Below are 27,940 nucleotides of genomic sequence, written 5' to 3'. Positions count from 1 at the left end.
AGCAAAAAAAAAAAAAAAAAAAAAGATGCTGGAAATATCTAGGCCATCCTTAACCAGCATGGCATCTTCCAAGTACATAGACTCCAAGCTTGCAAAATTTCCAGTCATTTACAAATAATCGGAGAAAATTATTCTAATATTACTTGTCTGCATGTGGTCAAATCCAATACTGCATTTTTGGCTTCCATGCACAGTATGTGCCAAAAGGAGGCTTGGGAAGGTAAGTAGAACAGTGAGGGGGAGAACAGTTGTGGCGCACAGTTTAGCTTCTCTAGAAAGCAGGAAATCCTGCTTTCTAGCAAAGCTAAACTGCGCGGCACAGGTGATTGTTGGATCGTAGCTTTTTTAAACTACTGCTTCGACCAAACCGGTACCTAACTACCGGTGCTCCTGAAGCGGTAGCTTTTTAAATGCACAGTGCATGTTTGGTGCATATTGTGCATCCGCATGCAGCCTGCATTTGGTGTACACGGCGCATGCAGCATGGATTATGCATGCAGCGTGCATGGGCAGCCAGCAAACCAGTAGCAAACCGATTCAAATTTCACCCTGATCAGAACTCCCTCACTCTGTGTTTTGGCCTATTGTACAATTTACTGTTCCAACTACTAAATTCAATATCCTAACAGATATATTTGCCACTTTGAACAGATATGTTTGTCATCTCTTCTAACAATTACTGGGGAGGACTGTGACTAGAGCAGGTCTGTAGCTGATATATGAAAAAGTGTTGCCTTATACACCAGGAATTTATGGTTGTTTAGTTGTTTGGGTTTTTTTAAAAAAAAATATATTTTGTGAACCAACCAGGGTTGTGGTTCATAATATTTTCTACAGCTGTCATGTGTTATTAAGAACAGGGACTGAAATTAATTCTCCCATAAAGCAGAAATACATGGTGGCAGCCTTTAGGTTTGGTTGTATTTTTTTCGCCAATTGTTCTGTCCTTTTGTTGAAGCCCAACATGAACAATAGGGAACAACTAATGAAGGGAAAGAAATTGTTATATTAACAAATTATTTTCTTGTACATTATGATGAGGCAGTTGAGAACCTTCAGGAGGGTTCTTTCAACACTTAGCAGCACATATGAAAGTTTTCTATCAGTAAGGTCGCATAGTTGCTTTGGAAAACATATGCACATTGCTTTCTGTTTGCTTGTGCATGATTAGGACCTTCATCTTGCTTTGCAAAATGCAGAGAAAAGTGAGTGTTCTTGCACAAAGATAATGTGAAAGTCTTCAGAAGCTTGGGAACTCTCAGTAGTTTATGGATCTACATATACTGAAAATAATAACAAGCTCTATCAAAACAAAGTTAATGGGAAAAATAATATTGGGTAAAAAAAAACATTTACTATCCCCCTATCCAGATTTATCTGCAATCTTGAATTTGATATTATCTGTTGATATCAGATTTTTATGGCTGAAATAGTTACCTATTACATATGTATGTCTGTAGCCCAATATCAATCATATTCACTTTGTGCCATTAAAGAAACTGAATCTTAAAAACCTAGATTACATTTATTTCCCCAGAATTTAGTGGGTTAATAGATCAATTGACAAGGTGAACAAAAGTGTGTGGCTGATGCAACCTGGAATTCCTTTCTCAAAGGGATGTGATAGTTAAGTAAATGTTGAATGATAAAACTGAAATTCTAATTTTTCTAAATACGTTTTATGCTGTGATAATCTCAAAGGATATTTCTGTCAATGAAAATTGAAATATATTAATATACTTGAAATAATTTAATAAAGTACTGTTTTACTTCCTTCTTTTATTTGAGCTGAGTTTTTCTGTCCTTTTGTACGTAATTTGTTTTATCTTATTATATGTGTATGTAAATATGTATAACTCAGCTCTCAGCAAAGCAGTCTTATAGCTATCTGTGTTGATAAATTGGCCTGTTTTTGTTTTCTACTTAACTAATTATAAATAATTTACATGGTATTGTCATCAATCTACAATCCTGAAACAACCGATTCATGTGAGAGACAAAGAGTAGTTGAAAGTAGAGCCTGATCTTGTAACTAAGATCTTTGTTCACCTCACAAGAAAACATGCATCGTTCCTTCAAAATACTTTAATGCCCATTCCAAGACTGACATGACGGATTCTAAAAATATTTTTAAAAATGATCTTCTGACAGGATCATTGGTAACTATGCAGAAGTTGCTCACTTATGCCTTTCAGATGCTGTAACTTTAATTTTAATATTAAATAGTCCTATCTTTTATCAATAATTTCATGTCTCCACTTGTTTTAATAAAACCCATATGTTCCTTATTGATATTATAGAGTTCCTTATTGAACTCTAAGAATACATGAAAGAAAAGAAATTGTTTATATTAATAAATATCAAACAATGCTCTGTACAATGACAAAGCTGGCCAGTATTGAAAGCAGCACAACATCTCATTCAAAGATGACCAGAAGACTTGAATTTTAGGGAACAGGGACTTTGGGTCTGTGTGAAAGCAGAGACCATCAGATCTGTAGTTCATTCATATGATATATATGCTATGATACTATCTAAATATTAGAATCACATTCATGATCATGCAGGATAGCAATATTACAGTAACATCCTCCTAGAACAACATGTTGTTCAACAGAACAACAAATTCTGCATCCAACCTCTCTAGAGAGCACAAACTTGAGGGAAGATTGCCTTTGGTATTTTTTAAAAAAATAATCTCATTCATTTTCAGTGTTTTCTTTTCAAAAGAGATAGAAACATTTTTTTTTCTATCAATCAAAACATCTTTCCTCCAATTCTATTGGGATCCATAAAGTAATTGCATACCTATCTAATTTTGAAAGAATGGTAGTTAGTTCGTTTATGTTCAACCCGATACAAAATTTCAGTGTCCAAAAATAAAACATGAATAATATTATAAATATTGCAACTTTTTTCATGTTAGGGAGAATAAAAACCACTACAATTATACAACATAGTTTGTGGAGGCTTCTTACTCTTTTCCAAGGTTTGTTCTATAATCACCTTTTGTTACTAGAATACTAATATCATCAAAGAAGCAAGAATAATTTAGATGTAAGGGAAAGATTTGGCTTTCTCCAACAATGTTAGCTTTAATAGTTGTCTCACTAGCATTATTTAATCCCCTACTTTCTAATTCACATAGTATCAAATGTAGAGTTCAAAGTCCTCATGGTCCATATCATACGTACTATCAGTCAGGAGATGTCATTGTGGGTGGCATTGTCACTCTAGCTGCTTTCCTGCATGCTACTCTAGAGTTTAGCAAAGTCCCACCACCACCATTGCCTGAAGAGCTTATGTAAGGATTTTATGCTTAGTTCTATGTATTCTAACTATATAAGCTGCTATTAGATCATAACTCAATTAGTCTACTCTGTTTAGTTGTATCAAAGCATTGGATATTTTTAAATTTTTACTATTTCTATTTACTATTTACCAGTTAACCAAAGTTTAATTATAAGTCTGGGCCAGAATATTAAGGAAAAAACTCCATTGAAATCTTTATTTTTCTATATAGATATGCCTGGCAAAGTTTAATAGTCTGCATTTTTTCTGAGAATTTTACACATTCTTCCTTGTGGTTTTCTTAATTTTGATTTATATACCATTGAGATAATTGTAATAAAATGTGGAATTTGTTCATACTTTAATGATGTTTATAGCTGTTCCTAAGATACATTATAAATATATTATTCTACATCTAAGAACCGCAGAGTGATTTCTAAAAATAAAGGAAGAACACAAATACATGGATGACGTAGATATTTTAAAAGTTGATGTTTTGCATAAATAAGTAGACATGTACAAAGTACTATTTCTAAGTTTCCATATATATGAAATAATTACTTTATGAAAGCTTCACTGCTTTAGTTTCACATACATATTAATAACAATAAATATTCTAAGACATGAATTGCAATAATTAGTACTTTTATATTTTAAAAAATCTTTTAAATATTTATTCAACATTGAACTTTTTTCTATTTCAGATTAGTACCTAAATATTACCAAAATATTGTGGCCCTGGCATTTGCAGTCCAGGAGATGAATCAAAACTCAGAGATCTTATCCAATGTCACTCTTGGTTTCAACATCTATGACAGTCACTGCAGTGCACGGAAAACATACCATGCCACAATGTTACTGATTTACAACCTGAAGAGCTTTTTTCTTAATTACATCTGTGTTATCCAGAGTCATCTGACTTCAATCATTGGAGGACTAGATGCCAAAACTTCCACTGACATTGCAAATCTCTTGGATATCTATAAGATCCCACAGGTAAAATTCAAAGTTATCAGAAGATACCTGACTTTTTAGAACTTCTAGATTTCATTTGGTAGATTAGAGGTAGAAATTGGGATTCTTCTAAATAACAGCATACCTTGTGTACTTCTTCTCTGTTAAAATCTTTTTACCTAACTTTTGTAAAAAGAAGGACAATGACAAGCTAGAGAATCTTAACCGTAGAAAAGAAACTATAGTATGAATGAAAAATATGCAATCTGATTAAATGACCTGGAGGTATTTCCACAGTCATGTTAAAACTCTATATCTTAAATACCAAAAAGTCTTCTAGCATAGTCTAGTCTCTCAAAGATATTGTCACATTAAATTTGGTTAAGTACATTACATTATTTTAGAGATGAGTAAACAAATTAGATACAGAAGAGGTTACAGAAAAGGTGAATAGGGAAAAAGTCCAGTATACATCAACTACAGTTCCTGCAGAAAATAAATATTTTATTGATTAAATGTATTTTTATGCAACCATAATCAAAACTAATCTTGGAGGCATATGTAGAAAGTGTTCAATACAAACCATGCACTATATAAGTAGTAAAAGTACAAGTAATGCACCAATGGAAAGAAGAAACGATAAAGGAAAATGGAAATATGAAATCAAGCAATGGAAAGGCTCCAATAAAGGACAATATTTGTAGCTAATGGTTGAAATGATGAGTCCTTGGTGCTCTCTGAGCTTGCTTGTTTTCTTGCAGATATTTCATTACCCTAACTAGGTAACAAAATGCTTGCAACAAAATACCTTATGCCACCAGACTCGAAATTTTGGGCTTAGACAATTTAGAACTGCATTGTCTTCAGTCTGACCTAAGTATAGTACATAAAATCATCTGCTACAATGTTCTATCAGCCAATAAGTACTTCAGCTTCAACCAAAACAATACAAGAGCACACAATAGATACAAACTCATGGTAAACCGATCCAAACTAGACTGCAGAAAATGCGACTTCAGTAACAGAGTTGTCAACGCCTGGAATGCACTACCTGACTCTGTGGTTTCTTCCTCAAATCCCCAAATCCCCAAAACTTTAACCTTAGACTGTCTACTGTAAACCTCATCCCATTCCTAAGAGATCTGTAAGGGGTGTGCATAAGCACACCAGCATGCTTATCGTCCCTGTCCTAATGTTTTCTTTTATTTGTATCCTTTTCATGTATTTATAATTATATTTACACTTATATCTGTCATAAAATACATGTTTGATGAAAATAAATAAATAAAAAAAATAAAAATAAAACTTATCAGTGCTAGTAAGGAATGCTGTTTGCTAGTTTATAATCTGATGACTTGCCGGTCTGTATGGGTGGGGGAGGTCTTAGAGATTCTTTGATTGGGCTGTTTACTGATAGCTCTTGACTGGGGTATTGCTTACTTGATTGTTGATCTGAAGTTAACCTTGGAGTTAACAGATTAGCTCCTTACTAGCACTACTAATGTTAGGCTATCGAAAACAATTCAAAGTCTAAGAGCTTTTGAGAAACCTGCAAAGATTTCTGCAGGAACAAGGGCCACTTTAAGATTCAATTCAACTCACTATTCACCCTATTTAGAGTCCTTCATGGATGCAAATGTGCAAATCAAATTCACAATAACAAAAAGGGAAGGGATCTTTTCTGGACAACGGTAATTCTTACAACTACCCTTAGTTGCACACACACACACACAAAATTCCCTCACATATTTCTGGCATACGAACAATATAACAGTCAGAATATCATCTAACTCACATTTCCTGAAGTACTTCTCTTAAAGCCTAAATCTAATAAACATAGGTACCTATAATAAAATATCATTCATTCAATCAATCAATCAATCAATTCATAGCACTACACTGCATTTAAAATTGCTCAGAATATGTTTATTTGTGAATTGGGTGTATCTAGTCTCTTCAAAGAGGCAATCAGAATTTTCTCTTAATTTTCTCCATTTTTTTCTATTAATAAGGATTGCCTCCTCCTCCTATCTCTCTTTGCTTTATCTCTCTTTTCTATCCTTTCATTCTAACTAAAGCAATGCTATGTTTTGCTCATTTACATAAGCAATTCTATTGCTATATGAATATATGACATGTTTTTAAAAAACTTGACAATAACAATTAAATGTGACTCTCTCTCCATCTCTTTTCTTTGTTCTTAATCTTAATGTAGATCGTCTATGGCTCTAGTCCCATCATGAATTATAAGACACCAAGTCTTTTTTTCTTCCAGATGAGCCCACTGGAAAGACTTCAATATGAAGGGATTCTATCTCTGCTTCTCCATTTCAGGTGGACATGGATTGGGATAGTTGTGATGGCCAATGATAATGGAGAAAGGGTTATAGAAAAGATTGTTCCATTATTGTCCCAACACAACATCTGTTTTTCATATATAGAGAGACTCAGTGAATTAACAACTCCTAATGAAATTTATGACTTGTTAAATGAAGGTGCAGAAGTACATGATAAAATTATGGATAGTAATGCTAATGTTCTGATATTTTATGGAGAATCTGATATTATGGTAAGAGTTAGATGGCTAGCATATTTATCAAGAAAAAAAATAACAGATATTGTCAAAGGTAAAGTGTGGATATTAACAGCACAAATGGAGCTCAACTCACACGTATATCAGAGAAATTGGGATACTGACATGATGAATGATGCTCTGTCCTTCACAATCCATGTCAGTGACCCACCAGGATTCCAGTCATTTACTGAAAGTAGAAATCCTTCCATGACGGAAGATGGATTTATCAAAGATTATTGGCAGCAATCCTTTGTTTGTTCATTTAAAACTTCAAATGTAGTTGAGGTAGCTGGTGATATTTGCACAGGAGAAGAGAAATTAGAAGATCTTCCTGTAACTTTTTTTGAAAAGAGAATGACTGGTCACAGCTACAGTATTTATAATTCTGTCTATGCAGTAGCCCATGCATTGCATGCCCTGATTTCATCCAGATCTGCCCAGTGGTCAGGGGCAAATAATGGACGGTTGATGATTCAGAATCAAGATTCATGGCAGGTAATGGACTGAGCATTATCTTTATTTGAATATAAGAATATAAGCCCCATAACATCAATTATAGGAACTCATTTTGATCTCCTTTCCCATTTCTGGAAAGGACATACGAGTCTCTGATTTGATTAGTCACATATCATCCTTCTTGATTAACCTGTCACATCCTAGACATAAACTGTTTCAACTCCTGTCCTCAGGATGCTTCAGTTCAAAACAACTAGACATAGATACATTTTCCCCTCATCCCATCACTCTGCTGAACACCTAATTCACACAGTACTGTCTTGTCTATGTATATTTATCTATATGGTATGACAACATTATTGTTACCTTTTTCATCTTTCCTACTACCCTCTCTTATTAATATCATTATTGTGATAATTGTTACTCTGTTGTTTTGCATGTATACTGAGAGTTTCTGCAACAGACAACTTCCTTATGTGTCTAATCACATTTAACCAAATAAAGTATTCTATTCTGTTCTGTTCTGTTCTGTTCTATTCTATTCTATTCTATTCTATTCTATTCTATTCTATTCTATTCTATTCTATTCTATTCTATTCCATGACTTCCACTGCACCAAATTCTTCTTAGATCCCCCCCCCCAAAAAATTAAACCCCACTTTCTAATTGTTTTAATCTTTTCTTTTCCATCTAGCTGCACTCCTTTTTAAAAGGCCTCTCATTTAATAACAGTGCCGGGGATCTGGTTTCTATTGACTACAATGGAGAATTGCTAGCTGGATATGATATACTGAACTGGATTGTTTCTTCCAATGAAACCTTCATTAGAGTTAAAGTCGGGAGGGTAAACCCTGCAGTTTTTTCAGACCAAATATTCACCATAAATGAAGATGTCATAACCTGGCACAGTTGGTTTAACCAGGTGGAATTCTACTTCTGTGAAATTTATACCAAGCCTACTTTGTAGCTAGATGCATAAAATGAATAATTCAGACCTGATGAAATAAGATCTTATACTATAATACAACTAATAATGTCTACAATGCAGGGGTGAAATGCTCCCTTTTCGGACTGGATCGCCCGACCAATAGCAATGGAGGCGGGTGGTTCAGAGAACCGGTAGCAAAAATCCCTGCCCACCCCGCATGCCCAGCTGAGCTGCACAATCATTGGAGGCTTTTTTTCTTTTAAAAGCCTCTGCCGATCAGGCAACTCAGCTGGGATCATCAGAGCCTTTTGAAAGAATTTTTTTACAACCTCTTCGCTGAAGAGGTTGTAGAAAAAATGGTTTTAAAAGGGAAAAAAAATTGGCCACGTCCACCCAGTCACATTAACTCCCCCACCAAGCCATGCCCATAGAACTGGTAATAACAAATTTTAAATTTCACCACAATGTTGCTGCTTCATCTGGGCTTTTTATGAATTCATTAGTTAGAATGATGAAAGAAAATATTTGATAAGATATATGTGAAACTGCCTTTGCCTAATCAGATTGGCCTACCTCATTTGTGCTGGCAGAATGGGCCCACTGCTGATCCCATCAGCCAAGGAATCTCAGCTAGTGGGACTCATCAGAAGAGTTTTTTTCTGCCACAGCTCCTGATCTTTAGAACATCTTGCCATAGGATATAAGATCTGCCCTCTCTCTTTTAGCCTTTAGGAAAAGCCTTAAAATCTGATTGTGCTGGCTGGCATGGACTCCTGAAGGAGAAGCTATTGGCTGTAGGTGGTTGTTGCACTAACAGAGAAGGTACCCCCACCTCCCACTTCCAATCCCTTGTGGTGTTTTTTTTCTGTAATTTTTTGTTTTAATTTCTGTAATTTTAATCTGTTTTTATATTTATAATTGTAACTTGTTTGTGTTTTGTTGTTGTTGTTGTTGTTGTTGTTTTTGCTGCTGCTGCTGCTGTTGTAAGCCATTCAGAGTCTAATGGATAGACAAACAGATTGATATTTCATATTCTTAAAAAAAAACCCTACAACTCAATTTTCTTTAGTTATAAATTTCAATTGTGTTGTTCATGCTGACTTACAACAATTCATCATTATTATGATAGTTGATTTAAGAGGAAAGCCATACAGTTTAAGTTTTGCTTTTTAAATATTGTATTGCATAATTGTGGGTCTGTTGTACCTCCTCTTCTTCAAATTTTAAATTATAGAATGAATGAACATAGTGATTTGATTAATCTTATTTTAATCTGGGTGTTTGTTTTTCTATTTCAGTATCTTACTTTACAAAAAATTCTTTTTGGATCAACTCTTACGATTAAATTTCAACTGTACAAAGTTTATGATGATCTTACCCCAAATTTCTGAACTAAATTGTTAGACAGAAATTGAGCAATGAGTCCTGCTTTAATTATTTTTGGATGGATATTAGTTAATTCAAAAGGGAATTTGATGGCTCATTTTTTTCCTACAACCTAGAAGGCTGAAACAAGCAGCCTATCTCTATTTGAGATTATACAATTCAGATCTAAGAAAAGTCTAAAAGAAAAATGCTGTACATTTTCAACATTCTGCCTGGAGACAAATCTGCCCAAACTTAAAAATGTAATGTATGAGATTGTTTAATGTGTATAAACTTGAATTTCATTCATCAGTGCTTGGCCCCACTGATTCTGATTGATTCCTTTCTTGCAGCCAGGAAATTAGGTCTCAGCAAAATATGGTACAACATGGTCTGATCCCAAGAAGGCTTTGAATATGGGATATGATCACATAAAAGATATCCTGAAATGGAGATTCATTTATATACTTAAGTAGGTAGATCAATGCAGAATTTCTGCAGGTGTCCTAGCTAGTTTCATGTGCTTCCATTAGCAATCCATAAAGTAGATATGAAATCTCCCATAGTTAAAAACACATCAAATCACAAAAATAGCACTCCATCACTGGTTTTTGCAAAAAGCCAAAACCACATCAACCAATACCAAAACTATTAGTTCAATACTTAGAGAGAATCATGGTTAGGATTATTAAAGTCATGAGGCTAGGATACATACAGTACCAAAATAAGACATTAAAAAAAATGAAACCTAAATGAAGATTTCAGGAAAAAAACAATTACTGCTCCTGGACAACTCTACAATAACTCTTAAATAAATGCTACATGGAAAGAATCAGATAAATGCTTGAAAATTGTAAAACTAGTTAGTAGCAATGAATCAAGATATGATGTAATAACCCTTCAACAAAGTGCTTCCTCAAACATTCAAAGAACTACAAACTGGCATTATTGGATCCCCATATCACTCTAAAAGAAAGAATGCATACGAGAAAAAAGATGGGCATTAACTGTAGAGAAAAAACAAATTAGCAATAAATGAGAAGTTTGGTAAAGTTAACATGAAAAGCTGTGAAAGCATCAAGTCACAGTCCGTGAAGCCAGTCATGACCAAGTAGCTCTCTGAGAATATTGAATAACAGAGCTGGAAGTGACCTTGGAGGTCTTATAGTCCAACCCCCTGCTCAACACCATGGCAGAGAAATGGTCTAATCGCTTCTTAAAAACCTCCAGTGATGGAGCACCCACAACTTCTGGAAGCAAGATGTTCCTTTTATTAATTGCACTCATTATCAGGAAATTTCTCCTTAATTCTAGGTAATTAAGAAATCTATCAATCTATCTCTTGGTTCTTGTCCTGCCCTCAGGTGCTTTGAAGAATAGGTCAAAGTTTAATTGGAATGATGTGACACTGTAAGTGCAAGGATTGGCCATAAGTCACTTTAAAAAAATGAAAGCAAATATAAGTGTCACTATCTCAGGATAATGTTGCAGGATTCAGTCTGGATTTTGTCTTTGTAGCTTTCAAACTGATGCTGGAGCCCATCTTCAGGGAACGTTTTTTTTAGCAGACTGTGTGAGAGAGAGAACTTCTCTCTAGCAGAGTTATTTTGTCAGCATCATCATAACTTCAAACAGTAAAACAAATGCTTATAGGTCAAGGACGCTAATAGTGCTTATATTTTTCTTACTGTAACAGTAGGTATAAGGCTGAAGTTTTCTACAATGAGTTAAACATTATTTTTATGTAACCAAAAATGGTTAATGAAGCAAATTCAAGAATGAATGCTGCAATTCCTCTTTAAAAAATAGTTGCAAAATGGAATACTATAGATTGTCACAATACCAGTTCTGTATATCAAAAGCTGGAAAGCTGATGCATGTTTCCATAGAGAATACTGTGGTAGTAGGCCAGTGTCTTCATATGTAGAATATAGCATTTAAACAATTTTATAGAAAGCAATTATACTTGGAAGAATTAGCGGTAAAAGGAAACCAGGCTGCCAAACAGCATGGTGACTAGTCGCCAATATAACTGACATCTGCCAGAACATAGAACAACTCAAAGAAATAGTACAACATCAGAAGATGTGGAGAGATCTAGCCCATAGAATCAATTAGATTCAGACACAACTATGCTGCCCTACTCTCTCACACAATCACGTAATTGTAGTTTAGTGAGTTTATTAATATTCTGCAGCAATTCTCTTCACCAAAAACCCAGAACTGTTCCAATTAAGTCCAGCCACAAGCAGTCCACAGAACACTGAATAGTCCATAAAGCACTTGAAATTTGGTCAAACAAAATGACTTCACCAGACAAACTTAAATCCATCAGGCAAAACTTAAATCCACACACAAGAGAGCTCACAAGGCAAGAAAAGTCCAGTGTCTCTAAGACACGAATCAATTCCACACATGGTGTCAATCCAGAGTGAAACAGGAAACATGATGACCAAAACAAAACAAGATATGTTGTTCCCAGCCTTTGTCTGTCTGCCATGATAAATAGCCGGCTTCCAGTGCAGCCTGTCAAGATAGGTAAAGCTTTCTCTTCTTGAGTAGTCTGGCTGACCTCCGCTGCTCCTGCCTATTCTCTGCTGTACATGTTCTCAGATCAGGTACAGAAGGCAGTTCCTCCTCTTCTTTGCTGGCTGTCTGCCACTGCAAACTTTCCCCAGCTGAAGCCTCTTCCAAATCTCTTCTGGATGGCCATTCAGAACCATCAATCAACTCAGTTCCTGATGTTCCAGGAATGGGCTCATCCTGCCCCGAGATGACACCTGAGGAGGAATCTGGAGAGTCATCCAAGGAAGACATCACAAAAATGGAATGAATAACATCATTATCACGATCATCATCAATTAACTTTATTGTAATTCATTTGTTTGATTGTTAAGAGTTTTTGAATTGGGTAGCATACAAATTTAATAACTTATTATTAATTATATCCTAACTCAGACTATATCATCATTGTTCTTGTCTGTCTGTTTGTTTGTTTTTACTTCAGTCCCAGCCTGTTTCTATATGCACCGGGAGTTGCCAACCTGGTTCCAGCAAGAAAATGAAGGAAGGGCAGCCCTTTTGTTGCTATGACTGCATTCCATGTCCAGATGGGAAGATTTCAGAAAAGGAGGGTAAGAAATGTTATATTGGGATTTATCTCACACAGTGAGGTAGCAGTTTCCAAATGCAACATTGTACACCTGAAATCTCCTTTTGCCCACAATTATGTCCAATATTTTGAATGGGATTGACATACTGTAATATTAGGACTTGCTGAAGACAAATCAGGTGACCATTATTATCCTACCTAGTTTAAATCCATAGAATATATGGGGAATTATATAAAAAATTAAAATTTTAAAAATCTTTTACATATCATTTTGAAATTAAAATACAACATCACCACATTAAACAGATTGTTTAAAAAGTTAGAGCATTCTTGAAATCTATAGACTAATATTTAAGTGTTTAATGAACTGGAAATAAAAATGTTCTAAACAATGTAAAGAATATTATAAAGATATACTTAACTCTACATTCTGCAGAAGATCTCCAAATCATTTTATTTTTCAGACACAAATGATTGTTACTTGTGTCCAGAAGGAAGCTATCCAAGCAACAATCAGGATTCCTGTATTCCTAAAACTTTGACATTTTTGTCTTACAAGGAACCTTTGGGAATCAGTTTAGTTTTCTTTGTTCTTTTGTTTTCCTTGCTCTCGGTGACAGTGCTTGTAATATTTGTGAAGAACCACAACACTCCAATCATCATTGCCAATAACCGAGACCTCACCTACATTCTCCTCATCTCCCTCCTGCTCTGCTTCCTTTCTTCATTCCTATTCATTGGTCATCCTGAGGAGATAGTTTGTCTCTTGCAACAAAAGACTTTTGGGGTTGTCTTTGCAGTGGCTGTTTCTTCTGTATTAGCAAAAACCGTCACAGTGGTTCTGGCTTTCCAGGTTACTAAGCCAGGATCCAAGATGAGAATGTTTGTGGGAAAGAGACTGTCCAACTCCATTGTCATTTCCTGTTCTCTTATCCAAATAAGTATTTGCATAACATGGCTAACAACTTCTCCCCCCTTCCCAGACACAGATACGGATTCAGTAGTTGAAGAAATTATTCTTCAGTGCAATCAAGGCTCTGTGACTATGTTCTACAGTGTCCTAAGCTATTTGGGCTTCTTGGCTGTTATTAGTTTCATAGTTGCCTTTGTGGCCAGGAAATTACCGGATACTTTCAATGAAGCCAAGTTCATCACTTTCAGCATGTTGGTCTTCTGCAGTGTTTGGATATCCTTTGTTCCAACTTATTTGAGCACCAAGGGGAAGTACATGGTGGCGGTGGAGATATTTTCCATCTTGGCCTCTAGTGCTGGTTTGCTGGGCTGCATCTTTCTTCCTAAATGTTATATAATTGCTTTAAGGCCTAATTTGAATACCAAAGAACACCTAATGAGGAGGAAAAAATGATGATTTTATCAAGTGATGCCCTTTTCCATACTTTACAAGGTAGCATTTTTTAAAATAAAGCTGTTCACAAGAAATTCTTTAAAACACTTATAATGTATAGACAAAGCTCCTCTTTTGAAATTGTAAAAGCAGCCTCTTTTTTCATCAACTTATGTCTGCTTTGCAGAATACCCCTGACCTGCTCATTTTACATATCTATGTATAACACTAGTCTTAAATTTGTGATAAAGAATATGGTGTAATGTGTAATTCCACAAAGATAAATAGTCTGCACCTGACAGCTTCTGAAACTATCTTATTCATCCTGAAAAATATAAAGATATTTAGCATTAGCAATAGCACTTGGATTTATATAGTGCTACCCAGCATTCTCTAAGTAGTTTACAATGTCAGCATATTGCCCCCAACAATCTAGGTCCCCATTTTACTTATTTTAGAATGATGAGGGCTGAATCCATCCTGAGCTGGTCGGGATTGAATCCTGGCTATGGTCAGAGTTAACCTTGCAGAGTTAACCTGCAATACTGTATTCAACCACTGAGCCACCATGGCTCCTTAATGACAACTAAGGTCATTTGGGGGTAAAAAAGAATTGTTTCTTGTCCCCAAAGTTTTATCTGCAAGTTTTTGAGAATATCTGATAATACCATGTTTCAATAGACAACAATATATGTAGTTCAAGGTTGAACTATGAAATCCTTGGTGCTCTCTGAACTTGGTTGTTTGTACTGATATTGTTACCTTGTTGGTTAATAAAATGTCTGCAACCAATCTCAGAGAGCATCAAGGACTGAAAAATATTCTATATTCATGGCTCTAATTGTGACAGTTCTTTTTATATACAGTTATAGAGAATCTAATATTTTCTTCATCTTTTGATATCAGGAAAAACACTTAAAACTGAACCCTGAGAAAATGGATTTTCAATTTTGGCAAAAATGCAGTCATTTTAAATAATAACTTTCAATTTAGGCGCCCAAATAAGATGAATTTTGCAATTACACTATCAGTCTAAAGTGTCAGCTAAAGTAAATATTGAATCCTAAGTCAGAAAATGTGGAAAATTAAAATGTCATTTTCCTAATAGCAATTTAAAAATGGAAAGTTTCAAAAAAATGTTTCTGACAGTGAAAAATATCAATATACTTGAAATAATGTAAGGAAATGTTGTATTATTTCATTATAGTTTAATTTGGTCTGTGTCTTTGCATTCCAAGTCTTATTTTGTTCTATCTACACACAGAGAAACTTTTTTTTCTCTCAAGCTTATTCTTTAACCTCAGTACGACTAATAAAAAAAAACTTACACTTTTTCCTAGCATCATTTTAAAAAGGTTTGTGGGAAAATGTAAAAGGGTTGTGGGTGGAAGATAAAAGCTCCCCTACTATATAAAGGATTTTCAAACACCAATTTAATCAGTCAACTAGTGAACATAGCCTGTTAGTACTATAACAGACTATGTTCATGTGCTGGCCTGTTTCAGCTGCATTTTCTCATTAACTAACTATAACTAAGGAAGGAAAGGGAAAGAAGTCCTTGCAAATTTACTCTATTAGTCATTGCTGAGTATATGGGGCAGTGCTCATCTCCATTTTGAGGCTGTGAGCCAGCCTCACAGCCTCAAAATGTCTGAAGACATTTCCATGGTTATGTGGCCAGCATGAAGTTGTGAAACACTGTTTCATCCACACCAAAATGGTACCCTATTTAGCTACTCCCATTTGCATGGTTTTGAACTGCTAGGTAGGCAGGAGCTAGGTGAAGACAGGTGCTCATCCCCATTGCACAATGCTCCAGTCTCGAACCTAGGCCTTCCAGGTTACAGGTCCATATCTTAACCACTGAGCCATTGTGCCACCCTATTACTATAACTAAATTATAGGTATAACTAACTGTAGTTTATATAAACTATAACTAAATTACATAAATATTGTCAAGAAGACACAATCCTAAAGCAACTAAAGCCTATCAGGGATCAAGAGTGTCCTTACCAATCCTTCTGTCACCTCACCAAAGTCAGCATTGCAAGACTGGAAAAAAAATCCCATCATCCAGTAAGAGGTCATTATAGTATTAGTCATTCCAAACCTGGCATATTACCCTCAAGAAGACTCTTCTGAGGAAGGTCAGTTTCATATCCTCTTTAACCATCTCCCAGTTGGTGAAGAACTCTTCTGAAGTTTTCAATGTCTGGCCTTTTAAACATTATAAATAGTTACACTTTTTCTCAATGATTTCATGTCTTCTTTTTCCTGTTTGTGTGTTCCTGTGTTTTATGCTAATTCCAAACTTTCTATCCCAGAAAACTAAATGAAATAATGACTTGTTTGTTTGTTTGTTTGTTTGATTGATTGATTGATTTGATGTAAAGGTAAAGGTTCCCCTCACACATATGTGCTAGTCCCCGACTCTAGGGGGCAGTGCTCATCTCCATTTCAAAGCCAAAGAGCCAGCACTGTCCAAAGACATCTCCGTGGTCATGTGGCCAGCATGACTAAACACCAAAGGCGCATGGAACACTGTTATCTTCCCACCAAAGGTGGTCCTTATTTTTCTACTTGAATTTTTAGATGCTTTCGAACTGCTAGGTTGGCAGAAGCTGGGACAAGTAATGAGAGCTCGCCCCATTATGTGGCACTAGGGATTCAAACTGCTGAACTACTGACCTTTTGATCAACAAGCTCAGCATCTTAGCCACTGAGCCATCACATCTCTTCATTGATGTACATATTTTTATGTAGGCTATAGCATTTTCTGCTCTTTCAATAAAACCTAGGTCCATCATTCCCTATTTTTGCTCTGCGTCCAATAATAAGGGATATGATTTCATAAATACCTTTTGGTAAAGATCTCAAAGATGTTTAGCTGAAACTAGGCTACAATTAAGAATACACCAGTTTGCCAAGTATGCTCATCAATGCCAGTGTCATTGCATTATTTCCAATGTGCATTCTCCATTGAATCCCTATATATATTTTATTTTCATCCCTTCTTCTCCAATAAATGTAAATACAAACATTAATTCCATTCTTGTTATTTATCCAGTACTGGTGTGAGCATTTGAAACATCAGGGGACTAGCTGAGAGGAAAACAAAGGTTGGAGTGTTTTTGTTTTTTTTAATTTTCTTCTCCCTTCTGTTACATAGTGGAAGGATATAAAGTGAATATATTAGAATATATTTCTATTATATATCAGTATTCTGTGAGGATGCTACCATCTTCTCCTCTCCTCTCCTCCTCTCCCTTCCCCTCCCTCCCTTCCTCTCCTCTCCTTTTTCTCATTATATTAAATCAGTATTCAAGTAAAATTCTCACTTTGAATGACAGCTCAAATACATTCACCCCAGTATGAATATGATATTACTCTGATTTATATTCATATGCAGAGATATAGAACTACTTTTCTAACAAGAATGATGAACTGGCATTTACAGTACAATTATATTTCCAACCTGGTGTCCTCTACACAAGTCAGTACATCAACTTCCAGAACTCCAGGCTATCATTATCATTGTGGTTTCAACATACCAGAAGAGTGTATATAAAGAAATAGGCTAATGAATACACTTAAATTAACACTTAGCCTGTTGTGTTAAAGGAAAGTTCACTCTGCTTATTTTACAGCTTAAAGGCTGCTTAGTCGATAATGTCTTGCATTATTATGGTCAAATGCAGGTATAAGTGTTCAAAGTAAATAATAAATATGAAAGATAGGGCACCTGGTTCATCCAGCTGAATGATTTCTACTTTTTTTCTACTGATACCTTTATAATAGAATTAATGAATTAAACTATATTCATATGTCAGCTTCTATTTTATATGCTACAGCTAAGTTCTCCCAAAACCTCACAAAAAGTAAATTTGCATAAAGCAAGACACTGAAGCAGCTGGAAGGTTTCAAACTGGACAAAAGAGGTGGACAAAAGTGGTGCAGATAATGGCCTTGATCCTTTCTCCATGCATTGTGCTAAAGGTTCTAAGGTTAGCTGAATTCATAATATGCAAAGGCAAGCATGATTTGGGCACTAGTAAAGTAAGATCCAAGCTCATATGGAGAACATGACTTCCATTCAGGGCAACAAAGCAGAGTCTGTCTTCAGTCATCTTTCCTTAACACATTAAGATAATAAAAAGTAACAAATGGGATGGCATGAATAGCTTTGTTTTCCTCCAGTCCTTAGCATCAATCCCCGAAAACATCATTTATTTATTTATAAAATTTGTATGGCTGCCTATCTAAAGATACCCTGGACACAGTTTACACTTTACAGCAACAATGAAACTGTCCAGAGTTACCCTGGACAGGGAATAAATTGAATAAGTAAATTGAATGAATGAATGAATGAATGAATGAATGAATGAATGAATGAATGAATGCTATTAAACAATCATAAAACAGTAAAAAAAAAAAAACCTTGCACCTTGAATGTTCCCTTGAGATGCACTACAGCAAGCTCCAGTTGCCCTCATTCAATAGTTTCTATGTATATAATCCATATTTTCTTTTTATAGAATTTGTACTTTCTAGTTATAGCAGGGATCCCCAATCTCTGGGCTGTGGCCTGCTATCAGAGCCTGACCCATTGGGAACCAGGCTGCCAAAGCAGCAAGTGAATACCCAAACCTTCATTTGATCATACACGGGATTTAGGCTGCGTGCATGAAACATTATCCCCCTTGCGCTAAAGCCACTGCTGCCAGTCCGCAGAACCAAAAAAGGTTGGGGACTCCTGATCTATAGAATCTTTTCTCAGCATTTTGCTAAATTCTATTTCATCATCTTTCTAAGATAAAGCCATTTCTTTTTTCTTTGCAGATATGAATGTCTGTCAGAAACATTTAAATAGAAATTGTCCAAGTGAGACAATATTAGACATATCCCTCTTTGCTAACCTATAGGGAATTCTATTTCATCAGCAAATCCTTTGGGAACGGACATATGACTTAATAATAGCCTTTCTGTTTCGAAGCTAAAGATTTGCATTTTATTCTGCTCCTTCACCATGGAATTCATTGCTCACTAACAAAACTCACACTAAGATTGTTGCTTTCTTCTTTTTCTCTCTTGAGATATATATGCATAAACTCTGATGCCATTTAGAGCCACAGAGAAGAGACAAGATTATGGACAGGTAAGAATCCATAATTCTAATGCTAGGCAGTCCAAGGTTCAGACTTCACCAAGAGATTGAGGCACCATTCAAGTCGGGCAGTATTAACCACAGATAGGGTAATGGCTGGGCCTTAGAAGAAGAGAGAATCTTGCCATTTGCCTTTGTACAGAGGATGGCATTCTTATTAGTTTTCCTGCTAATACTACTTCCTCCCATGGTGTGCAAGAGTGACAGGTGCAGCATCTTTAATCCACACACTCCATTTCACAAATACCATTATCTGGGAGACCTTATGATTGGTGGCATTGTTTCACAGGCTGCAATTGTCTTCAAACAAATCAGCTTAACTGAACCTCCCCCATCAGCAGTGCCTGGAGATTTTATGTAAGGAGCTGTACTTTTAATTATCTTTTAGATAATTAAATAGTCATCGAAATAGTAATATCTAGCCCTGATATCTTATAACATAAACCTATTACATCTGCTAACGCTAAGGAGATACTGAGAAATATAGTTTGGAAAGTATTCACACATTTCAATCATTCCCAAATCTTAGGTTCTTTCTATTTATGACTCTCTTTATCAGTTTTCTGAAAATGTGTGGGAATTGAAGCAAGAGATAGAAGATGGCATCTACTTAGATAGTAGAAGTCTAATTTAAACCTCTTCTTTTTCTTCCTGTAATATTTCCTTAATTGAGTTCATTTATATAATTAGTACAAATATGAATGCTTTTATCCCATCCTTCTGTCTGTTAACAAAAAAGCCTAGCTATTTGCAGAATGTTAAATAGCTATACCTTTAAAAACCAATTATTCTGAATTTTAAGTATTTTCCAGATTCCTTCAGTTCCTTATTTTAAATATAATTCAGTTCATTTATATAATCAGTGCAAATAATTATAAAAACATTCACATATACGAATGATTTTATCCTTCTGTCTGTTACCTAATAAAATGTCATGGATGATGTCCATATATATATATGTATTTATATATACATGAGTGTGTATCTGGGAAAAAGTTATACATTGCTGTCAATTTGTGCAGAGAATGAAGCATTCTGAAGCAAAACATTGGAGTTATTTAGCTCTATTCATATTGTCTCATTATAGCCCTGTTGCTAAGAATTACCAACACATCCTGGCTATGGCATTTGCTATAAAGGAAATAAATGAAAACCCTCAAATCTTATCCAATCTCACCTTGGGCTTCCACATTTATGACAGCTATGACAATGCTCAAAGGACTTATCAGGCTACGATGCTGTTCCTCTCATCAGTGGAGAGACTGATTCCCAACTACAGCTGCAACATCCATAATAATTTAGTATCTGTTGTTGGAGGATTGGATGCTGAAATCTCTCTTCACATCTCCACCATCTTGGATATCTATAAAATTCCACAGGTATTTTCTTCTTGTTGTGCCATATCTGTTATCGGATGTTGACGATCCTGTTGGCAATCCTATTTTTTTATTATGTGCATGAAATTTAACATACATGAATCCTGTAACCTTTCAGTTAGATAGTTTTAATTGCTACAGAACAAAATATTGTTGAATAATTTCTTAACATCCCTTTCAAGGCAGGGCTACAAAAAAAAGACAAGACTAATGACTGGCAGAAAGGTCTTTCCTCAAACTAAAAAATATATAGATTCAAGGATTGTTTTAAAAGTTTGCTCTTATTAAAGGTGGAATCAAAATTATTGGGTGTTTTAAATTTGTCTCGGCCAAATTGTTTAATTCGGTTTTATTCTGTTTTTAAATTTTGTATTTATGTGTTTTATTCTGTGGCTGTTCACTGCCCTGAGTCCTTCAGGGATTAGGAGCGGTATACAAATTCAATAAACTATAAACTATAACTAAACTATAACTGTCACCCTCTAATCTCCCATTCACACACACTCACCTTTTACATGCTTCATTATTAAGGCTTAAAATGAACTCTTATATTCAATTTCTACATTATTAAAAATATCTGACCATGTGCTTTGGGCTTATTATAAATAAATAGTCTAAATTGCATCCTTACCTGGCATATTGGTTCCACACGACACCTTACATTTGTGGACTGCAAGGTAAGCAGAACAAGAATGTGACAGAAAGGAAATATTGGCTTTCTTGGGAACAAAATGCAGGAAATTTGGAATCAACAGGACCAGATCTGTTAATACACAGATCAGGAAGGTTGAAAAGAATATTTTACAAGTGAGACAAAGCAACTAAGTCTTAAAAAGAAGTAGCAACCAAAATTTAATTTGGGTAAAAGGCAGAACAGAACCTCACACAAAAAATTGCACATCAGATAAAAAAATTATTTATTTATTTATTTTATTATACTTATATGCCGCCCCTCTTCCAAAGGGCTCGGGGCGGCTCACAGAAAATTAAAACAAAATAGTCAAATTAAAATCTCCCAATTAAAATCACCCATCAAATCAGCAAATTTGTTGGAAAAGCCATGTCTTAAGGCCATGGCGGAAAGAGCGGAGGTCGGGGGCCATCCGGAGCCCTGTGGGTAACCCATTCCAGAGGATCAGTGCGCCCACAGAGAATGCCCTCATCCTGGGTGTGACCAGCCGACATTGTCTGGCCGATGAGAGTAGAATGCATATTTCTTTATCTGTCAGTGAATATTTCTAAATTGTAACAAAATAAGGAAGAAGGATCCATGTTCTTTAATGGATCAGTGGCTCAAAAATATATAGAATCTCTTTAAATCATTTTTAATTCCAGTAAAACATTTCAGAATTGCCTAATGCAATTTAACATCATTGTGACAAGTTTGATAGGATGTTCCAATAAATTCTAAATTTAAGGCACCACCATAGGATTTATGACAAAACACTGCATACATTAAATACAGCAGGAACTGAAATAGGATTCAACTAAACATGTTGAAAGGGAGGTGCATAAGCACACCAGCCTGCCTACAGTCCCTATCCTACTGTTTCCATTTATTCGTACTCATTTCTTATGTTTATACTTATACCTGTTTATACTTACATGTTTACACATTATGTTTATACTTATATTGTTTTCTCATACATTCTTGACAAATAAATATCTTTTCTTTTATGTACACTGAGAGCATATGCACCAAGACAAATTCCCTGTGTGTCCAATCACACTTGGCCAATAAAAAATTCTATTCTATTCTATTCTAAAAATAAAATAAATAAATACATAAATAAATAAATGTTGAAGGTTGCTTTATGTAAGTATTGGTAGGATTCTTAATTTATTTTATCTACATTGTAAAGGTTCTATGCATGCTGCTGTTGTTTTTCCCTACTTCCCTCTAGCTTATTTATGGCTCAGCTCCATTGATGAATGAAAAATCTCCAGAACTCACTTTTTACCAGATGGTTCCTCCAGATCCACTTCAGTATGCAGGGATTGTCTCACTGCTCCTACATTTTAGGTGGACGTGGATTGGGATTCTTACCATGGATGATGATCAAAGCGAAAAATTTGTACAAACTGTGATTCCAGTTTTTTCCAAAAGAGGGATTTGCTACTCTTTCATTGAAAAAATTGGCAAATTTAGTGATATAAATGGACTTTATGATATGCTTCAGAAAGGAGTAAAAATCTATGATCAAGTCATGGGTGGTAAAGCCAATGCATTTGTGATCTATGGGGAGTCCTTCACCATGATATTTTTGAGATGGTTGCAATATATACCAAGTATAGAAAAGACAAGTGCTAAAGCAAAAGGTATTGTGTGGATAATGACAGCCCAGATAGAGCTGACTGCCTCAGCATTTCAACGTTCCTGGAGTACAGAAATAATCCATGGTGCCCTTTCCTTCTCAATACCCTCTGCTTATCTACCAGAGTTTCAGTTGTTTGTTGCAAAGCAAAACCCCATCTTCAGTAGAAAGGAAAATGGATTTATCAGTCAGTTTTGGCAAGATGCCTTCAACTGTGTATTCTCAGATGAGGTTGTGAGTGATGTGCCTGAAGACATTTGTACTGGGACAGAGAATCTGAAGAACCTTCCTGCACCTATTTTTGAAATAGACATGACTGGCCATAGCTACAGTATCTACAATGGTATTTATGTAATAGCTCATGCTTTCCATGCCATATCCACATCTAGATATAAACATAGAGCAATGAGGGTCGGAAGAGGAGGAAAAAAACATAAACAGGATATCCTACAGGTATTACAGGTAATCAATATCCTCATTTCCCAGAGCACCATGCATCTAGGTATGTTGGTAAGCCTGCATCTGAATTTCATCTGCTCTCCCATCTCCTGAATATGAAATAACAGCTCATAGCTTTGTCACAATATTTCCTTTCCATTGTGACTATCTGAATTTATTTATTATTTATTTATATTCATTTTATTTATTTATTTTGTCAAGCATGTATAAGATAACAGATATAAGTATGAACACGATTATGAATACATGAAATGGATACAAATAAATGGGGATAGTAGGACAGGGATGGTAGGCATGTTGGTGTGCTTATGCATGCCCCTTACAGACCTCTTAGGATTGGGGTGAGGTCAACAGTTTGGGGATGAAACCAAAGAGTCAGGAACTGGATTCCAGGCATTGACCACTCTGTTGCTGAAATCATATTTTCTGCAATTGAGTTTGGAGCGGTTTACCTTAAGTTGTATCTATTGTGTCCTCATGTATTGTTGTGGTTGAAGCTGAAGTAGTCATTGGCAGTTAAGACATTGTAGCAGATAATTTTGTGTACTACGCTTAGGTCAGACTGAAGGCGACTAAATTGTCTAAGCCCAAAATTTCAAGCCTGGTGGTATAAGTTATTCTGTTGTGAGAAGAGGAGTGGAGTACTCTTCTCGTGAAATATCTCTGTACGCACTCAATTGTATTAATGTCCAATATGCAGTGTGTGACTGCATTTGAGAATTGGTCTAGCAAATGTTTTGTATGTTCGTTAGCAGTACAATATTACTAGAGAAGAAGCTACACAAGATTGGGTTAACAATTCTTAATGCCTTTTTGACAATGTTGTTACAGTGGACTCTAGCACTTAGATCATTAGAGATGAGTACTCCAAGATCCTTGACAGAGTGAAGATTGTCTATGAGGTCATATCTGCCCAGTGTTCTGATTTTTTTTGCCAAGGTGTAAGACAGAGCATTTGTTATTATGGGTAATTTGTTTTTGTTTTGTTTTTTGTTTTGGGGTTATTAGTGGTACGCATAGTTTAATGACTCTTCTGATTTTGAGCAAAAAAATGTTATAATGATCTTCGGCAGTATTACAGCCAGTGAATAGAATTTGCCAATCAAGAGATGAGAGGTCGGTATCTATGAGATCATAGGCTTTTTTAAAGTTATAGTTGGGGGTCCCATCATTATGATGATCTTTGTAAGGACATATATTGAGACTAAAGCCAATCATGCTGTGGTCACTGTTGGAAAAGTGTTCTTTTATTTGTAGGCCACAAATTGAGTTTAAACTGTTGCATAAGGTGAGGTCAAGGCAATTGTTGAGTCTAGTGTTGTTAGTTACTAGTTGATCCAGTCCCAGATTAGTAACAGCATTTTACGGGGTTGCATTTATGGGTTCAGTTGTAGATTCATTTAGGGTCCAATTAATAAGAGGTAAATTGAGGTCACCAAGAAAGATAAGAGGATGGGGGCAGGAGGCTGCCCACATTAGTAGTGAAGTTAAGTTGCTCGCATGTACGAGATCATAATCAAGAGTGCTGTAACATAGTAAGAAGTGAAATGTAGTATTTAAGGGCAGCTCACAGATTATGGTCTCAGGAAGAGCGAGCTCATAAAACTTAGCTCATGGTCTTACTTATCCATACTGCAATGAGCCCGCTCCTGTGAACTCTGCTTAGAACTTAAAAGATGTCAAGACCAAGGGGGAACTGACTTATACATTGACTACCACACTGTCTGTATCAAAAGTAAGTCCCTCAACTCACATCCCAACAACCAACCCATCATCCAAAACTAGGCACGCATGCCCCTAAATTTCTCAATACCCACCATTACAGACTTTAAATGCTAGCAACTTAACGCAAGAAGCCTCGTAAACAAAATGCCTGAAATCCTCCTCTTACTAAATATGGCTATATTCAACATTATATTTGTCTGTGAGACATGGCTGTCTCACAGAAACACATCCCTCCCTGACTCCATTACCACAGTAAGAGGCTATCATGTTTAGCAGTCCAATCATGAAATCCATAGAGGAGGTGTGTTCTATAAAAAGTTCCTAAATCTAAAAAATATTCAAGTTACATAGAAGCTCGCTCTTCCTGAGACCATCAAAGTTTTATGAGTGAATGTTTTACTTTGAATTCTATTGAATCCCTCTGTATGAAGTTTTGGATGTTGAAGTTTATATTTGTGAGCATAAATTAGAAAACCCACACCCTTTCCTTCTGAATGTCTCATGGAACTGTGATTGTCTATCTATGCCTGTTTGTCTTTCTGTCTGTCTGTCTCTCTGACTCTGTGTGTGTGTGTGTGAGAGAGAGAGAGAGAGAGACAGACAGACAGACAGAAAGAGAGAGAGAGAGATGGTAGCAGTTCTCCAATATTTGAGGGGCTCCTACAAAGATGAGGGGGTCAAACTATTTTTCAAAACACCAATAGGCAAAATGAAAAACAATGGATGGAAACTAATCAAGGAGACAAGCAACCCAGAACTAAGGAGGACTCAAGGAGAGCAATCAACCAATGGAACAACTTGCTGTCAAGTTGTAGGTGTTCTATCATTGGAGACTTTAAAAAAGAGCCTGGAAAATCATTTATCTGAAATGGTATAGGGTCTCCTGCTTGCCTAGAAGACCTGCAAGGTCCTTTCCAACTCTATTGTTCTATATGTGTGTTATTCAATTACAATAAATGTAAAAGATATGAACAAAGAATGCAGCTATATATCTTTTTTTTTTCTGTTATCAAAACTACCATTATGGGAATGAGTAATTTAACCTTCCAAAAACTCTTGCATTTTTCTTTATTTGGTTTATTTATTTGCTCAGCTTCATTACTTTCTAAGAGGAGTCTCTTTTAACAATAGTGCTGGGGACCAGATCTCCTTTGACCAAAATGGCATAGTAAGAGCTGGATTTGATATTATCAACTGGATTGCTTTCCCAAACAAATCATTTCTTCGTGTAAAAGTTGGGAAGGTGGATCAACTAGCTCCTCCAGATCAAGGTTTAATTATCAATGATGACCTCATTACATGGCACATTTTGTTCAACCAGGTAAGGTCCAGTTATCCCACCTGGTTCTGAATTAATTCTGACTTTTATTTATTTTCTAGACTATGCTAGAAGTGTATGAAATATGGAGTTTAATAAATATTATGTCAATTCATAAGATGAGATCCTACTCATGTCAGCCAGGATCACATGAGCAAAATGTGGGCACTTGACACTTAATATTTATTTGTTTGTTTATGTATTTGATTTCTTTATTTGATTTCTTTATTCATTTGATTTTCTAGTATGTATGATGGTTATAGGATCTGATATGGTATTTATGATGGTTACAGGATTTTAAGATTATGTGATAACCATTTGCGACCTTCCCAACCAGTTTCCAAACAGCAAAGTCAAATAGGAAAGCTGGATTAATATACTAACCACTTGATTTATTTAACAACTGAAGTGATTCACTTAACAACAGTAGCAAAAAAAACTGACATGATTCAATCTTAACAACTGCTTTACTTAGAAATAGAAATTTTGTTCTCAATTGTGGTTGTAAACCAAGAACTAGTAGCATGCAGCATTGGTCAAACCAGAGTTTTTGTTTGATTACAAGTAAAATTAGTCATGACATGCTGATAAACTGATGGTGAACTAGTGAAATTTATATAGTGAAATTTATATATCTAAATTCTTTGCAGGATGGATTCTAAATGAGAGCTCACATAGAACAAGTGACTGTCTAAATAAGAAATAATTGCATCACTCTTGTTGCCTTTACTGACCATATAAATCTAGGAATTGTAATACTTCTTTCATTATTCCTAACCTAGATCATACTGGCCAAGGAAGTTGGATGCGGATTAGAACCCCAATGAAGTAATAACAGCAAGTGGCTACTCTTAGTCATAGTCCAATTTTAAATGAAATTACCAGATTAAAAAGATTGAACAGTTTAGGACATAATAAATAATACTAGATGCATGTGGCTTGAATTAGACGAGCTTGCTGTTAAAGGCACCATCTTTTACCATATTTATTACACAAACCCTAAATACTCTAGTGAGGTCTAACAAATACCATATTTCAATGTTGATACCCAGATCTTCATAGTAGCACAGTTGACTTCAGAAGTGATCACTGGGGGAATATTAAAATAAGAAGACACCCATTAGTATCACTTACAACATTTAAGGTATCAATTCATATTATGAGATCCTACTCATGTCAGCTTAGATGGCTACCTCTTCAAATTATGTCTGGAACAGAAGTACATTATTTAATATTACATCTATTGCTGCAAATTGGTGTGAAATGCACTTGGTGTCAAGTTTCCAAAAGATGCCCTAATTAATTCATGAGCCATGATCCAAACTTCAAAGGAAATATAGTGATTTATTAGGAGCAACATTCCGGCAATACTCGGATGCAGTTAGGACTGATCCCACGTAGATTTACGTTCCCCTATGACCCTGTCTCTCCCCTCCCCTCTGGCCATGTCATAAATCACATTCTCCAATTAACCACTTTGGCTGGCTGTGAAACCTAACACCGTCCTTCTGATTGCAGTCAAAAAAATGTATGGAATTCACTTCAGTTCTCCCTCCC

General features: G+C 35.5%; 4 protein-coding genes across 4 annotated transcripts in view; all 4 read left to right on the top strand.

Annotated features, from left to right (window-relative positions):
* The first annotated feature begins 2,108 nt into the window (after positions 1 to 2,108).
* Positions 2,109 to 9,595, top strand: LOC148113966 (extracellular calcium-sensing receptor-like). Its single transcript, XM_087893567.1, has 6 exons — positions 2,109 to 2,200; positions 3,149 to 3,304; positions 3,996 to 4,287; positions 6,461 to 7,315; positions 7,971 to 8,120; positions 9,503 to 9,595. Exons 1-6 carry the CDS (start codon positions 2,109 to 2,111, stop codon positions 9,593 to 9,595), a joined length of 1,638 nt encoding a protein of 545 aa, XP_087749693.1.
* A 3,035-nt stretch (positions 9,596 to 12,630) lies between these two features.
* LOC148113965 (vomeronasal type-2 receptor 26-like) lies at positions 12,631 to 14,047 on the top strand. The gene is made up of 2 exons (XM_087893566.1): positions 12,631 to 12,703; positions 13,146 to 14,047. Exons 1-2 carry the CDS (start codon positions 12,631 to 12,633, stop codon positions 14,045 to 14,047), a joined length of 975 nt encoding a protein of 324 aa, XP_087749692.1.
* A 5,126-nt stretch (positions 14,048 to 19,173) lies between these two features.
* LOC132712176 (vomeronasal type-2 receptor 26-like) lies at positions 19,174 to 23,433 on the top strand. The gene is made up of 3 exons (XM_087893565.1): positions 19,174 to 19,181; positions 20,278 to 20,569; positions 22,471 to 23,433. The coding sequence occupies exons 1-3, from the start codon at positions 19,174 to 19,176 to the stop codon at positions 23,431 to 23,433; spliced, it is 1,263 nt and encodes a 420-aa protein (XP_087749691.1).
* Positions 23,434 to 24,257: 824 nt separating this feature from the next.
* Positions 24,258 to 27,940, top strand: part of LOC117657469 (vomeronasal type-2 receptor 26-like) — a 28,619-nt gene continuing 24,936 nt past the window's right edge. The window contains exons 1-2 of the mRNA XM_087894501.1: positions 24,258 to 24,456; positions 26,197 to 26,386. Of these exons, the coding sequence (XP_087750627.1) occupies positions 26,349 to 26,386 (38 nt within the window). The 5' untranslated portion in view covers positions 24,258 to 24,456; positions 26,197 to 26,348. The remainder of the gene's footprint in view (positions 24,457 to 26,196; positions 26,387 to 27,940) is intronic.

This window comes from Pantherophis guttatus, chromosome 4, assembly GCF_059756535.1.
Source record: "Pantherophis guttatus breed Tessera chromosome 4, ASM5975653v1, whole genome shotgun sequence".
Lineage (NCBI taxonomy): Eukaryota > Metazoa > Chordata > Lepidosauria > Squamata > Colubridae > Pantherophis > Pantherophis guttatus.
This window is presented reverse-complemented; position numbering and strand designations above follow the sequence as displayed.